Source organism: Pseudomyrmex gracilis, unplaced genomic scaffold (genome assembly GCF_002006095.1).
Source record: "Pseudomyrmex gracilis isolate BER0280 unplaced genomic scaffold, ASM200609v1 scaffold_1604, whole genome shotgun sequence".
NCBI lineage: Eukaryota > Metazoa > Arthropoda > Insecta > Hymenoptera > Formicidae > Pseudomyrmex > Pseudomyrmex gracilis.
The window spans coordinates 4,747-22,483 of record NW_018022188.1 but is presented as its reverse complement, the minus strand read 5'-3'; the positions used below and the strand labels follow the sequence as shown (position 1 = coordinate 22,483).

General features: G+C 32.7%; 1 protein-coding gene across 2 annotated transcripts; it reads right to left on the bottom strand.

Annotated features, from left to right (window-relative positions):
* Positions 1-3,071: 3,071 nt before the first annotated feature.
* On the bottom strand, positions 3,072-12,043 carry LOC109862291 (neuropeptide FF receptor 2-like). 2 transcript variants are annotated; one of them, XM_020442290.1, is made up of 3 exons: positions 11,993-12,025; positions 10,754-11,714; positions 3,072-3,363 (listed from the first exon to the last, which is right to left on the bottom strand). In XM_020442290.1, exons 2-3 carry the CDS (start codon positions 11,322-11,324, stop codon positions 3,353-3,355), a joined length of 582 nt encoding a protein of 193 aa, XP_020297879.1. In that variant the 5' UTR covers positions 11,325-11,714; positions 11,993-12,025; the 3' UTR covers positions 3,072-3,352. The 2 variants fall into 2 exon arrangements, with proteins under 2 accessions (XP_020297879.1, XP_020297878.1); XM_020442289.1 differs by having other exon boundaries at positions 10,754-12,043.
* Between the last annotated feature and the right edge of the window lie 5,694 nt (positions 12,044-17,737).

Sequence of the window (17,737 nt, the reverse complement as noted above, 5' to 3'; positions counted from 1 at the left end):
CCAATACACACACAAAGTAATACTAACAATTAAACATGCTTTTATATAGATAAAGGCAAACTTGTATGTAAAAAGAGTTAAGTAGTTATATGATAAAGACTCTGCTAACATACGATAGCTTTCACTGTGTAATACTAATTTTGGTAAATATTCAGAAAAACGGAGCACCCTCAAAAGTCAATGACTTTAACATATGTTGTCAATGACACCTTGCTGAACAACAATCTGCAACTTTTAGCCGTCGCTCGTTGTTCATTAAAAAATTATAAACAAAAGAAGTTGCGCCAATACACTGTTATTTTTCGACACCGTGTATATTTTGTTTGTGTTGTAAGCGTGTAGACAGGGAGGGCTGCGCCCCCCGCAGGCTTCGCCCCTCCCCCCTGCTCTCCCCTCACGTAAAAATAAAGAATTTAGTGTCGCTTCATGTCAAGATTGTTTACTTTATTCTTTGCAATATTTTACAATGTTATGTGTATATATATATATGTTTGTTGTTATGCCAATTCGTTCGTTATCATTTAATGGATAAATTTCGGACATTATTAAGAAAAATTTGTCTATGCGTTCCTTGTGTACAAATCGGCGTTTGAATAAAACTTCAGCTATATAAAATTTATAATATTCTACCGATATTCTAAAACGTAGAATATTACTTTGCATATCTCGCCAAATCCTTTCGATGTTTTGCGTGTGACAATTAGTATGAAGATCTACGAAATTTTCTTTGTGATTTACTGTATGGTGAGTGTAACCATGCATATTGATGTTGTTATATGCCTTCATTTTTTCGTGAAGTGAGAGCAAGAAGGAGGGGCTTCGCCCTTCTAGCGTGTAAGCAGGGCGCAGCCCCCCCTGCCTACACGCTTACAACACGAACAAAACGTACACGGTGTCAAAAAATAAAAGTTTATTTATGATATTTCTTTTGTTTATAATTTTTTAACGAACAACGAGTGATGGCTAAAAGTTGCAGATTGTTGTTCAGGAAGATGTCCTTGACAACATATGCTAAAGACAATGACCTCCGAGGGTGCTTCGTTTTTAAACATATTTATCTTTGTTTTTAATAAGCTTTAAAATTTAAATGCATAAATCTAATAATGTATAAATTAAAAATTAATAGTTTTATTTATTATGAGCAACTACATCGTTTGAAAGAAAAGTGTCAGAAATATATGAATGACAAGGTGCTCCGTTTTTTTGAATATTTACCCTAATTTTTTTGTATGTTGGATATCCAAATCATACTCAATTGTTTTATAATATTCTTTTATGTCTTTGACAAGTCAGGTCTGACTATATGTAGACAGAAATAATTTTACATCTTAAAAATAGAGTCAAGAAACTACAATTTATGCTTGTTTATGAGTCCTGTTTATCAGTCTAATGAATACCACAAATGCTATTCAAATTGTTTATTTCTGAATAAAGATATTTCTCATTTCAATCAGTACTTACAGAAATTTTATTTTAAGGGTAATGAAGTGTCAATGGTGCATGCGGTTTTATCATTCACTTAAGGATTGATTAGCAAATCACTATACTTTATCTTATAAAATTAGCAGTGAAGAATTAATACATAATTATCCAAAACTCGTATGAAGCTTACTTTTGTAATTTTGCTTTAAATACACTTTTGGTATACTATGTTGAAATCTAGCTTCTTTTCAATTTTTCAAAATCGATGCACGAACTTGGGAGTTTGTGCATTCACATACATATATAAGTGATTCAGTAAGTTATATGGACAAATTCTTATACATAGAGCCAAGATAATCGTAGTTCATTTTAAGTGTGTACATTTGAAATTATCAATTCAATTTATATAACTCGACGTATATAAAATGGTTGAAAATGATATGTACATACATACATACATATATATATATATATATATATATATATATATATATATATATATGTACAGTAGGAAGCACCGTATCTTGCGGCTCCAGGGGAAGTATTTCTCGAAAATTTTTTTTCTAGCTGCTCCTATTACTGCGCGCTGCTCTCCTTCGATCTCGGGCTGCTGGCAGAGACCGAAGAAGAACGACGCGCGATAGTAGAAGCAGTCAAAGGAGAAATTCCCGAAAAATACTTCCCCTGGAGCCACATGATATGGTGCTTCCTACTGTATGTGTATGTATATATATGTATATATATATACATATATGTATATGTGTGTATATATATGTATATACATGTATATATATATATGTGTGTGTATACATATATATATGTATACACATACACATTATATATATAGGTACATTTTTCTAAAGAGAGAGAAAGATTTACTTTTAAAATCACATTTTCCATTGCGGAGATTCTAATCTTTTTTTATGAACAATTGTACAGTCTATCAGTTATTTAAAACTACTTCAAGATAAAACAATGTAAAAAGAGGTTTAAAAAGTAATGTTAGTAACAAGTTTTAATTACACATTTATATAATTTTTCTTTTTTTCAGTGAAAACGTGTGTGTGTGTGTGTGTGTGTGTGTGTGTGTGTGTGTGTGTGTGTGTTTTATGTCCACTCGCAATATGTATTACATTAACTTCAGATGTTTTATGTTAACATAACGTCGTGCATTGTCTGTTTAATAGCACGTTTGTAATTATACGGCGTCTTGATGGCGGCATTTGCATTCGCATTCGATTATAAGACGGTACCAATTGTGTACATTGTGCTAAATCTACATATTCCAGCTGAAAAGACATTAACGATGTTGTTTCTTATTTTTTGCTGTTACATTTATTGAGCTAGAAATTCTGATTCAAAAATGTAATCTAGTTTGTTTCTTACAAAGTATAGATATACAAAATTGTTGATTATATACGTATTAACTATGTAATTTGTATGGTTAATTATATATATAAAAAGGTAATTATATTTCGTTAATTTTTCGGTAATTATATTTTTTATATAAAAAGGTAATTATATTACAAACGTGTGTATGTATGCTAACATTCAATGTAACTTATTCTCTTATAAAAGATCGTCGATATATGTATACATACAATAAAAAGAACGTTTAGAATATCAGTCTCGAATACGGAAAAAAAGAGAAAAGTGAATCAAAAATCGGCGCGTTAAGAACCATCGAGATCTTTCTTGTTTAGATAGAAGGAGAAAAAGAGAGCTCTGTATATTGAGAGTGGAGTTACTTCTCAGGTGTTTCTATGCTGACACATGCACATGTATGTATACAACCAAGCAGCAGTTCTCGATACACTTACATATCTCGTATTTATGTATCACTTCTTACTAAAACGCTGCGCTTCGATAACATTTGTGAAATGTCTCAATCCTTTGGTTGTCGCATCAAGCTTAGACTCGACACGGTGCTTTACAATAATCCTGTATGGGAAAAGCATATTAGCTGCGTATAATATCAATAGTATTAGTGACACATAGCTGCGAAATGTTATAATTTTAGGAATACTATCTGAATATTATAAATACTATCTGAATATTATAAAAATTTTAAATGAGATGTTTTAAATAAAGCGTGTTCCCATTCATTGATACTTTGAGGATTAATTGATACAATGAATTATACAGGGTGTCTGACAACGAACTATAAAGCCGACGTGTGTAAGTAGATCGGGTCATTCTGAACAGAAAAGTTATACGATTTTGCAAAATTCGCAATATTTATTGAGATATGAATTAATAAATGTGAACCAATGAAGGCGCGGGGAGCGATGATCGGACTCTATAGGCGTGCACGATTATCAGATGAAAAGAAAAATGGCTTCTCTCATGTAATGTCTTAGTAACGAGAGGCGGAATGAACAAACAAGCGCGGAACGACTCAGTTTCTTGCAATCGGGCGCTATTCAGTGGTACGCAGCGAGCAGCGGCGAGCGAGGAGTAGAGCTGATAATTTTGCACGCCTATAGAGTCCGATCATCGCTCCCCGCGCCTTCATTGGTTCACATTTATTAATTCATATCTCAATAAATATTGCGAATTTTGCAAAATGGTATATAACTTTTCTGTTCAGAATAACTCGATCTACCTACACACGTCGGCTTTATAGTTCGTTGTCAGACACCCTGTATATATAAAAGAAGAGTCTATTAAGAGAAAAACATACTGATCTTTGCTATTGCACATGTAAACACAAAGATTATTTTATGCATCACCGTTATTACAAAAAAACGGGCGATCAAAATCGATGTCGGAAAACTTTTCTACAACCGTGATTTATTGACTACGTTTACGGAAAATCTTAAATCTAGTCGCATGTTGTGGCGTTCATTGTGTCGAGAAACTATTAACACAAATATAAGAGTAGATGGGTTTTGATTAATGATAGCGCATTTGTAACGACATTTTATTGTAATAATTTGTAACTTAAAACTTTACAGAAAAAGATATTTGTATTAAAAATCTGTACTAATGTACTATCCTAAAAAAGGTATTTACTAGTGGTCGCAGCCACTTTGAAAAAGCAATCTGTTTTGATACTTAAGAGGATATTGAAGTGACAACTAAACTTTATGAGATTTAATAAAGAAAATAAATACTGTTACTGTATCAAACTTTTTCAAATAAACAAAGACAAACGTATATAAGTAAAAGTAAAACAAAGTTATCCCAGAAACTCTGCTAGTATACGATACTTTTAATGCTCGATACTAGTTTTCTCATAAGCTAGGCAAATCACATTCTTCTGTAATACTTTTTCATATCTTTTGTTTTTGATACGTCTGACTATACGTGAAAATTAAGCTTAGAAACGATTGTATACCACATGTACTGCGTAATTAAAAATATAGTCAAATGGTGCCAGGAAATTGTAATTTAATCATTTTTATTTTGTTTTTGCAGCATAATAAAAGATGATGTAAGCAGTTATTTAAATTATTTACTTCTTTTTGTAGAAGTGTTTCTTATTTTATTCAAAATATCAAAGGAGGAGGGTCGATAAGGGAGGTTTTCGGCCTATTTTATTTTTTGGTAAAAAAAATTGAAATAAATTATTTTACAATTAACTAACAATAATAAGTCGATTACACCCTAAACGAACCACTTTCATCCCCCAGTTCCCCCTGCCACCCTCTCAAATACTGAAAAAAATGTCATGACTTTCTCACAGCATTTTTGGGGAGATTCGGCGCATTCAAACTTGTATAAGTTAAATATAATAAGTATTAAAAATATAATTGAGATTATCAAAATATAATTAAATATAAAATATGATTTAAAAGTTTATATAATAAAAACAAGAACAACAAGACGCGAAATATATGTTGTTTGTTATAATCTCTCATTACATACGTCTTTGTTTCTTTAATGACATTTAATAATGATTGACGTCACTTGTGTTGTAGTTACACACCTATTTTATTCAATTTTGTCAAATTTGGCTGATATTTTAGCATCTTAAGACAATTGAGTTTATTTCTCTTGTACTCTCATTTTGTTTATTTTTCTTTACTATGAACTGTAGTATAATTAATTACATTTCTGTACAGAATTAATGTTGAAATATAACAATTCATTTGTGTCAAGATTCTGATTTGATTAAAAGCAAAAGAGTTAATTTTAAGATGCAAGAACAAAACCTCCACAAGGTTATGTTAAATTGGTATGATATAACCATAACTTCATCTTTGTATCGTAAGCGTTATCGTCTCATGTAACTATAACAGTTAATTAGAATTTTAAGAAATAGTTTAACTAATTCCCAGACAGAGACTAGAGAGCCTAACGAGATAAGACAAGTAGATCCGAACCTAATCACGTGTTATAAACAAAACCGAGTTGAAGAAATTGAATTACATAAACAAATCTTTTCAATTCTCAGAAAAGGAGAGCTCTTTATGCGCAAACCACGCACACGGTTTTTGTAACTTCAGAAGAATAATTGTAAAATTATGAGAACTAAAAAAAAAGACGGCTGACGCAAATTTAAACAAGATAAGACACGTAGATATCCAAATTTTAAACAAGCGATAACTCTATCGATTTGGAGACTTTCTGTAGTAGAAGACCTCGCCTCTAGACATCAACGAATAAGAAATTGATAATTTAACATACAATGAAGTAGGGAAAATCAAGGAATAAATCAGATGGAAAGAACCAACGAGTCGACGCTCCAAAATCATTATAAAAACGCGGCAAGGCACCGATAACCAAGATTTCTTTTGCGCAGATCAACGATTGCACAGGTTCCGTTTGCCTAGATCCCGTTTGCACAGAAAATTTTTGCGCAGATTCCGATTGCGCATAGTCGTTATTATTACATTTGCGAAGTAAATATTTTGCTTATATCACACACTATAGTACATATGTAGGCAGAGGAGGGGCTCCGCCCCTCTCACTGCACCCCCTCCCCGAAAAAATCTAATCCAACCTAATCTATAATATGTCTGTGTAATGACGACTATGCGCAAAAATTTTCTGTGCAAACGGAAGCTGTGCAACCGTTGATCTGCACAAAAGAAATCTTGGCTATCAAAATCCTCCCTAAAAACGCTAGTTCCGCATCTGCAGCGCAGTTCTAACACAGTTCTAACACAGTTCAAAAGTCATTAGTAAATCCTAAGCAATATATTGCGAGCGCATATACTTATATTTTGTAAGAAAATACTCTGAGTTAAATTTTGTGAATAAAATAAAGACCTTTTTTGGAGGATTGTTGTTGGCGATTCTTACAGTATAAAGCAATCAATTTACTTTTTGTGTAACTATTTATGTACACTTTTTCAAACTAAAAAATTTATTATTATGTCAATTTATAGATCTTGATCAGTGTGATTTTATATATAAAAAAGAGTGGTTTGGTGATGCGGTGACTCTCAGTCAGTACGTAATTCGATTTATTGTGTCGATTTATGGTTCAGAATACCAAGATTACTGACAATTTTTATGTCAAAGCAGACGAAGTAACTTCTTCATATACAAAACTATGCAAAGATACATCACGTTGTAATATACATTACTCACGTGTGTGCACATATGCACATACACACATAATGATTCATTAACAACATACATATGTACATATCTTAATCCTATTTATTCGATTTATTAGATGTATGGTTTGAAAACGTAATAAAGAAATGAATCACTTTTAATTGCAACTATTATATAGCATTTGACTTTGTTCACAACCATCTGTATGTATTTTTCTTTTTGTTAAATATAATAGTCTCATTTGTCAACGAGGTTTTTTTATTACAAAATTTTTATTATATAATTTTCTTTTCTCTCTCTCTTTATTTTTTTCAGTCGTAATATGTCAATATATAGATACTTTACAACAAATAATGCTTTAATAGGAACGTATGTCAGTCTAAACTGCATTAAAAATGCAGTAAGTGCGGTTAAAGTATTTAATAACGCCTAATTTGCACTTTTCATAAAGAAAATGTCAAGTAGATATTTTTTTGCCGACATTTATAAATCTGTCGTGTTCGCTTGTGAATTACAGCTCATGTAAAAACTCAGGATGCGTACATACATGGTTTTTATAGAAATAAAAATGCTTTTTAAAAGAAACGTTGGCATCGAGATTTTTGTTTATAGGAAGAATCAAAAGACTACTGAAATAATCATTCTTTCATCGATACTTATCTATTACCGGATCAATCGCCTTTTACGATCTTGGCGCGTAATCACACTTTACTTTTTGTATCATAAATAATTTAGCAGTTGTAACAACGGTTGCTAGTATATAAGACTATAATATTTCCTTAGTGAAATTTTTTGCACATTCTTTGAATGAAAATGAAACTTGCATTTGCTAGTCGTCTGTTACTGCCTGATGCAAGTGCACAGATGCACCGGACATTATGTATGTGGCGTGTGTATACGTAATACTGCGTGATAACATGCAGTCGCAATGAGCTATCTTGCATACGAAGATCAAGTTCTTAATAAAGTGCACATTTAATGCATGTTAATAATGTCTCCAGTTACATGTTTGACGATTAGTCGATTAACGAAAACTATACTACTTTTAACAAAAATAGCTATTTTTAACAAACATGCTACTTTTAACAAAAAAGTATACAATTCCAAAACTTATTGTTTTTTACAAGAGATACACGATAAACTTATCGGTTAATCTTAATAATAAAGCATGTGTTTTTACAGAAAAGTGTATCGTGTATCTCTCATAAAAGATAATAATTTTTGGAATTGTATATTTTTTTGATAGTTATTTTCTTAGTGAAAATGTATTACGCGTAAATTCTTTTATCTAGATTTATTTTTAGCATACTAAGAAATTGAACATATTAACTATAATCAGCATATTAAAAAATGTTTAGTAATTACATAAAAATGCACGTGTTAATTATATAGTTACAGAGCCGTTTCTTCTGAATCTAAAGCAAGCAGAGTTTGCTGCACCCATCTTAATGTATAAGCCCAACTCAACGGCTTTCGTTCCTCCAGCAAAATTGATCTCCCAGCGTAAGTTGTTGCCTTATCGGCAATGAAAGATAAGACGGCCATTTTAATTGCGGATTAATCAAATGGATATAACAAATTTTCTCAGCATCGGCGACGATAGCTTGAAATTGCCGAGAAATTTTGATGGGTCTAACACATTCTTGATAACGTCCAATAAAACACGTCATCAAGAGAAAACGAAATATGTCAGTACAAACGCATCTTTTATGTTCTCATTTAAGATGATTTGCGTTTTAGGATCATGATCTTTTACCGTAATTATACAAATATATTGTGCTAGTATGTGTGACCGCATATGTAAACGGCTACTTCTACGTTTAACTTGCGAACAGTTACAAAAACTGACATTGCTGATCGCGTCGCAGCAGGAAAATAGTACTCGTGCACATACGACTAGTGAAATAAATATAATACGTAAGTTCAGCACACAACACAAATAAGTATAATACAACATAAAGAAGTCTAATAACAAGAAGAAAGAAAGCGTTTTTACGAGTCAGCTCACAGCTGGCAGTAACATATTACATATTAATAAAATAAATTAATTTTATAAATAGTAATTTATATATTACAAACGTTAATTTATATAGTTTTTACTTTTAACGTTGCGCATTTGCATAAATTGAAAATAAAAAAAGTTACAAAGAAAAGATTTACAAAACAGTACATATAATATCATTTCAAAAAAAGAAATAAAAATGTTTTTCTAACATACAGGATAAACAAAATAACTAATATTGTATTTGGTAGTATTAATTAATGTGTAATTAATTAATATATTAATTAATGTATGTATGTGTAATGTAATTAATGTATTAAATGTATTTTTAATATAATTATAGTTTATATAATTTTTTTATCAATTATTTATTGTTTCTAAAATGTTATCAAAAGTGTTTTTGTGTTTTAATTTTAGAGAAATGTATTATTCAAAACAATTTCCACAAAAATCTGTAATTAATACTGACAAAATGTACAAATTATATACTATAATTATTTGAAAAAATATTTGTGTGTGTGTGTGTACAGACTAATAAGGCAGTTAATTAAAAGTCTTTGGATCACAACGCTACTTGTACACGCATATTATTGGGCGGTATGTGACGCTAGTAACGATTCGCTGATTTTCTAAAGAGAGCGTGTTTTTTTCGAACGTTAGCCGCGTAATTCTTTTCATGGAAAATGCAAATATGTACGCCGTTTGTTTGTTCATATTGCGATCAGTGCCGCATAAGTCTGTTAATTGTTTGAGTTGTCTCTGATTGGACATATACAATATTTCTTTTTTATAGAGTTTTTATAATGTGTTGCTTTTGTTCCTTGCAAAAGAAAATGGTTGGCAAGTTTCTGACTTTTTGTGTAAACTTATTAGTAAGGTTCTTTTTATATCTTAATTATACATTTTTTTTAAAACATCTAAAAATCAAAATTTTGTCTCTATACAAGATTAATTTCAAACCATTCAAAGGAAAAAGGAAAAAATATTGTATTTATCTTTTTCGGTGTCTTGCCAAATATGAATGCTTTCCAGTTAGCGACATAAGAATCATTGTGTCCTTATTTAATGAGAAATAAAGACAGAATGACTCTTGTGTTGACATGTGTTGTTAAAAAGCATCCTATATTATTCGACAATGTAATGTAAAACTGTGCATCTGCTCTATTTTGCGCTTTGTCTCTAATTGTTTTTGTTTATTTTTGGTTTAGCGCTATTATTCAAGAGCAAACCAAGTTAGTTGCGATTTATAGCTTTTACTTAAAAGTTAGATAATAACGTTCAAATATCGCCTCAAGTGTGCAAAGAGAGAAAAAAACGCAAAAGAATCGATTCAATAATACAAAGAGAATACACCACTTTTTCCACCAGTTTAACTACTCTTTTTGCACAATTTGAGAAAAAATGGAATTAAAGCCATTTACAGATTATACACGATGTAATAACTGCTCTTAATTGAGAATCTCTATTTCTTTTTTAAATGGAGTGTATTTGTCTTGATAGAATAACTCAAAAAATATTTTTGTTACACTCAAAGAAATATTTCTCACGCGTCATAAGTCGTAAAAAATAATGTATGACTTTATTATGAGAAACTTAAGTATGTGAGCCTTACCTTAAGTATGAGCATTTACATCTACAAATATATTATATTTTCAATCATACGTAAACAAAGAGTTTAAACATAATAAAAAAATCAGAGATCGGAACTATTCTTATTGCTATATTCAATCCTATAAATATTCAATCTTAATAAAGAGCAATGAAACATACGTAGAAAATGAAACAATCTCAAAAATTGAAAAATGTTTCAATACTTACGAACAAATATGTTGCTCATCAAAGTCGCTGGCAGGCAGAAAACGATAACAAGCACATCGGCCACAGCAAGATTGACAATAAAGAAATTAGTGACGGTCCGCATGCGGGGTGACCGGTATACCACGGCAATAACAAAACTATTGCCGATCAAACCTACAACAAAGACCACCACGTAGGCGACACAATAAACCGCTGACATGGCCATGCTATGCCGATATAACCGATCAGGCACTGGTTCGGCAATTGCTGACAGATTCGTCTTGCTGGCGTTGAACAGTTCATGGACCTGATCTCCCATGGTAGTACATGAACTTGGTGTTGCAATCGCTTCCGTAATTAGATTGTTAAGATAACCGCCAAAGTCGTTTCTCATTTGTAGCAAAGTACCGGTACCGGGCAGCACATTCGCAACTGTCGTGACCGGCATGTTGCCGTTGTTGCTCCTGCGACGGGTGTCAACGTCGAACTCCTCAGAGTCTGGTAGACGCAAGGACGCCATCTCCAAGAGAGGGGATGGTGGCTGCAGCATTGGAAACTTGAGTGTCAAATGACGGATCGACGGTTCAACCATTAGCCGAAATGCTATTGTAGCGTATCGTCACTTGCTTCGTTGTCGTCGTTGTCGTTGTCGTCGTTGTCGTTGTCGTCGTCGTCGTCGTCGTCGTCGTCGTCGTCGTCGTCGTCTTCTTCCTCCTCCTCCTTGTACTTGCCGTCGATGTGTCGACGACCTCAGCTAACTTCGAACGCCTACACGACCTTCCCGTTCAGATCGGACTCAGTCGTTTCAGTCGTTTCTCACTTAGAACATCTTAAAACTTTTCTCTCTACACCACGTATCGCGCGCTCCGATCGAAACTACAATCGTTTTGATTTACAAAGATAAAGAGCGAACGATCTATCTAATGACTGCTCGACAATTCCAAAATAATGATCTGGTAGAGTGCGACTTCGGACGCGATGGCTGCGTATCGAAATACCGAAAACCAAAAATAATTTTTCGACCGGATTCGATCTTCAAGATTAGGAATTTATATAAATGTTTACACGCGTTTTTTGTTCAAAAGTCAGAAAAGATTGTGTTAAATTTTGTTTCATCGAGATCACTTTTTTGGATCGGAAATGCAAAATTAAAGGAAAGATAAAAGAGGCTATAGTGAGACAGTATTGATCATCTAGTGTGGAAAAGACGGAGAAAAAATAGAACAGAGGGAGTGAATTGCACGAGTGATGAAATGTGACCGAAAATTGAGACACGGTTGGATGTTGAGCGACTAATGAGTCTGCCTTAGAAGACGATCGCGAACTGCCGCGAGATGTATCCGTCACGACGAGCTGTCTGGCAACGTTCGACGACTGCGCAAGCGTTACATTCAAGCGGCACATGTATCCGTAAGCGATGTGCTCACCGCACGCCCCGTAGGCACGTCGACCTATAAGTAAAACGAGGAAATAGGAAGAAAGTATACTGGCAACGATCAAAGCACTTGTGATGCGACTGTTTCACGTAGAAACAACCGCGCACGCGTGTTTGCCCTTATATTCTGAACACTCGCGACGAGAGAATCTGTAACTGTCGTTGCATCCCTCTCGCATTGCACTTACATCGTCAGCGAGTCTACGCGACCAAAATGTCGCCAAGTAATCTGCCACACACTATACGAGTGCACCTTTCACGTTTGTTGCGCATACTTCTAATCTATATAATATTATTTAAGAAACTATACTATTCAAAACGTTGGTTATCAAAACCATAAAAATTAAGTTTTTGTTAAATTTATCAATGTTAATTTTTTTCTAAATCAATATTTCAAGTTAAAATAAGTCATTTTTAACTAAGAATATGAATAAGGTTATAAGAGCCGTTTTGCAGGATGTTATGCCAAAACATGCTTGTATATACCCAGCAAACATAGATATATAACAGCAACATTGTCGTAATAAAACAAATGTAACAAGTAATATAACATGGTCGTTGCATGTAACATCCATGTTAGTTGTAATTTCCTACTTATCGTATATTGCAGTTATATAATATGAATATAATATGTAAGTAGAATGTAATATAATTGTTATATAGTTACAGAAATGTTATATGAAAGTAATAATGTCATTACTAGATAATAACAAGCAATATAATAGATATATAACATTATTATATTACATTTATAAAACAAAGTTATATAACATCGATGTTAAGAGTATAACAGCTGTTATATTACGTATATCACACTGTTACTTCTATATTATATATAGCAGTTATATTTTGTGTTTGCTGGGATTATTATCTTTAATAATATTAACATAGCTTAGTATATTTAAAATAGTGTATGGAATAAAATATTTGAATGTCAAATAAGAATGAAAAGATCGAAATTCTGTACAAAAAATATTATTCACAGTAATCGTTGTACATATAGAAATAATATATTGTAAAGCTATAAAACTTCTATGCAACTTCCACATTAAAAAATTATCGATATGTCAAAACCATAACTAGAAATGCCAGTAAACTGAAAAGAGACTGTGTTATGTTTACACAGTTTTGATACTTTCTGTGAACAAAGACTTTTGCTATAAATACTGACACACACACACGTGAACTAGAGCCAAACTTAAAAGTGATCATTGGAAGACACATTTTGTTACATAAATTTATATAAATAAAAATATAAATAAGGATTGCTCGCAATGTAAATACAAAGCAAAAATATGAAAAATATTAAGGTCACTTCAAGCAATATGAGAAGTTTTTTAATATAATTGGAAAGCAACAAATATGTTGTAAAATGACAAAAAAACGCAAACGTTTCAACTCTTACTTGAGTCTTCTTCAGTGTAAAAATAATCAAAACATTATTGGTATCACATAATAACAAGAGGTTGGTAAAGAAAATAAAATAAAACGCAAACTGAAGTCTCACGTACATAAAAAATATATCGGAAAATATTAGCGACGCTTTTTAAAAAAACTGAAGTTATTGGCTATGAATTATAAGCTATACAAGTTATAGGCTATAAATATCTAAATAAACTTAACAAAATAATGAAGGTCTGCATAAAGACCATATTTCACATAAGTCAAATATTTGTTCCTTTCTATTTCAAATATAATATATGTACAAAATTAACTGTATGAATTGTTGCACGTTTTACGTTGGACAGACAAAAAGATAACTAAAAATGAGAATCAAAGAACATATGAACAACATTACAAAACTCTTCACAATTATCAGTTATATATATTTCTAAACATTGATTAGAATCATTCTTTTAATTGGAACAATGTTCAGATTCTAGATTATGAATCCAATTTTTATAAAAGATTAATTTTTAACACTATATATATCAAAGAACAATTATATGGCTTGAATTTAATCAATGACTCCGATTTACTTGACAATTCGTACTCTAACTTGCTTGACGAAATTAAATCTTCTCGAATTTGAATTTCAACGTACTTATTTTTTTTAACCTTGTCTTGGTAGTGGGGAATTGTATAAACGCTGTTCTTTTTCCTTTGTTCAACATTTGACTTTTGACTTTTGAATTGTAAGTAAATTGTTTTGCTCGTTCATGTCTTTTTGCTTTTCGTGTAAGCGCTTCTCAACACAACATTTACAGGATGTCTTACGATTATCAACACCATAACTTCACATTGGTCATTCGCGCCTACACTCAAATGCACTCTATGATGGACATCATATCAAATACAGAATAAACTTATACGACTCGGTTTTGACTATTACGGTCGCACTTCGTTAGCACTCTCAGCGATCTTAATCTATTTAATTATTTGCTATCATATGCGTTTGTAAGACTTCAGTTTGCGTTTCATTTTTGTATTTTCTCTACCAACTTCTTGTTATTATGTGACACCAATGACTTTTTAATTATTTGAACACTAAAGAAAACTTAAATGAGAATCGAAACGTTTGCGACTTTTTGTCATTTTACAACATATTCGTTGCTTTCCAATTATATTACAAAACTTTTCGTATTACTCGAATTGACCTTATTAATATTTTTTATATCTTTGATTTATATAAATATTTTACATCAATTTAAGAAAAGTATAACACGTTTTTTTCAATTATATATATTGTGCTCGTTGTATGTTTAAGTAAAAAGATAAGGAGAAGGCAATTACAAGCTACACCTGATGTTTAGATAAAATTCTTCTTTAATCCGAGGAATTAAAAAAAAATACAAACGTTTCGATCCACTATGGAATCTTTTTCAGTGTTTCTATATAAAAACATTACAAAAAATGCATGATCTATTGGGTTGGTGGAAAAGTTCTGCGGATTTTTAGTATAAAATTTAAACACAAAATCGACATTTATAAAAATTAATTTAGTCCACAATGTGTTGACCGTTTTGATCTACAACTTGTTGCCAACGTTTCGGTAAGGCCTTGATGCCGCTCTCGTAAAACTCTTGGGACTGATGGGCGAAAAAATCAACAAGGTGATTTCGGATAGCCTCCATTGAGTCGAATTGATGACCGTCAACATTGTTTTGCAGCGAGCAAAACAAGTGATAATCAGACGGTGCAAGGTCCGGCAAATATGGTGGGTGCTGCATCATTTCCCAGCCAAAGTTCTGCAATTTTTTTTTCGTGATCAAAGAAATATGTGGTCGAGCGTTGTCATGATAGAAAATCACACCTTTTCTATTCGACAATTCTGGCCGCTTCTCTTGCACTACCTTGCGCAATTTGTTGAGCTGAGCGCAGTATTTCTTTGAATCTATTGTTTGGCCTTGCGAGAGCAGCTCGAACCACAGCACTCCTTTATAGTCCCACCAAATACATAGCATTACTTTCTGTGGATGCAAATTAGGTTTTGCCACCGTTTGTGAAGACTCGCCCGGACCGCACCACGACTTCCGCTGCTTAATGTTGTTGTAGACAACCCATTTCTCGTCTCCAGTGATGATCCGTTTCAGAAATGGGTTAGAGAGTTTTGTTTCAGGAGAGATTCACACACTAAAATCCGATCCATGATGTTCTTTTTGCTCAGTTCGTGCGGCACCCATACATCAAGCTTTTTCACCATGCCAAGCTTTTTTAATCGATCCATAACGGTTGTATGATGAATGCCGAAGCGCTTCGCAATCTCTCGAGTCGTTAAGTGTCGATCACTCTTCACTGTAGCCGGGAGTTGGTCGTCGTCAACAGAATTTGGCCGTCCAGAGCGTGGTGCATCTTGGAGGTTAGATTCTCCGGAACGGAAGCGAGCAAACCATCTTTTGCATGTGTCTGCGCTTAAGGCCGAGGCACCATACATGGCGCATATTTCGCGCTTAACGTCCGCCGCTTTATATCTTTTACGGAATAAAAACAGCAAAATATGGCAAAAATGCAATTTTTGATCTTCCATTTTAGTTGTATGCCATACACGCAAAACACGTCCGACCAAAACAAACACTACTGCCAAATGTCAAGCGTAGTGTGACTTGTCAAAATATGTGCGGCAGACTGACATTTGAACGACACGCGATAATTATTTTCTGACACTAGTGTCATCTATTAAAAAATCCGCAGAACTTTTCCACCGATCCAGTATTTTCAACGGATATAATGACAGAGTGAGGTTCACAATTGATACGCAGGATAAGAATTCTTTGAGCTTTTCAGACGTCAAATTGATAGTGTCTAATAACGGGACAATCATGTGCAATTGGTATCATAAGCCCACGTTTTCGGGCGAGTATTTAAATTACCACTCCTCACATCCAGTCTCTCAAAAAATAAGAACCATTATCGGAATGGTTGACAGAGCTTTGTTGTTCCATCCTGTGTTTCAAACAAAGAACATAAAATTTAATCAATGTCCTTATCTCTAACAACTATCCTTTGGACAATTTTTAAAGTCATCAATGACCATGTAAAATATCTGATTGCGAACAAATTTAACGGAATATCGGACAGTTTAGAGTCCACATCAACTTCAAAAACCGTCAAAAATTATTTCGTTGTACTTTTTATCAATAAATTATTGTACACAATTTCAAAATTGTTGAAAACGGGAGATGAAAATATGGTAGCTTATAGAAGTCTTAATAAATTAAATTGATTTATTAAAACTATCACAAAAATCCAGTAGAAATTGAACAAAGGAACAGAATTATTATTTATGAGTTGTAATGTAATGATTGCGATTCTTCATACGTGAGCCAGACCATGAGACAAAAGTTTCCGAACACAAAAATCACATCAATCGTCGCGCGGAGAATAGTTTTGTCATTACACAGCATAGAATAGATACGGACCACAATTTCAATTGGCAAAATATCAAAGTTTTGGACACAGAATTTTCATTTTTCAAGACGTCTATTTTTGAGATAATACACGTCAAATTATAAGGCAATTCAATTAACGTCATGTCGGACACGGACAAGCTGAAACCATATTTTCCATTTTTGGAAAATTACAAGGCGACATAGAGTGCGTTCAGTTTGAACGCTTTCTCGCTTTAAGCGCTCAAGCTTATGAGCGCTTTGTGCATTCGTTCTCTTTGACGGTTGAACGCTCACTAGCGCTTACATAAATCGTTCGTTTTGGCTATTTGAGCGATGTGAAGTGAGGAGATGTGAAATATAAAAACAATCGAGTGACCGTCCTCAAGCTTCTCTTTAATGATAGAACATAGAAAAATGTTGATAAATAACAAAAAACAAAAATTATTTCCCGTATTATTTAAATTATTAATAATTTTGTTCGAATTATGTTTTGATGACGTAGAGTATCAAACCCAGTTTATTAGAGATACGGAAAACATGATTAGCATGTTTATAGTAAACAAAAAACCTCCTAAAATCCCCGTACAACGTCTACAAAATTATGTAGAAACAATTATACCAGCTTACAATAATAAGCAATTTAAATCTCATTTCAGGTAAGTAAGGATTTTTGTTTGAGTACTTGAAGTATTAAAGTTATATATATATACATATATATATATATATATATATATATATATA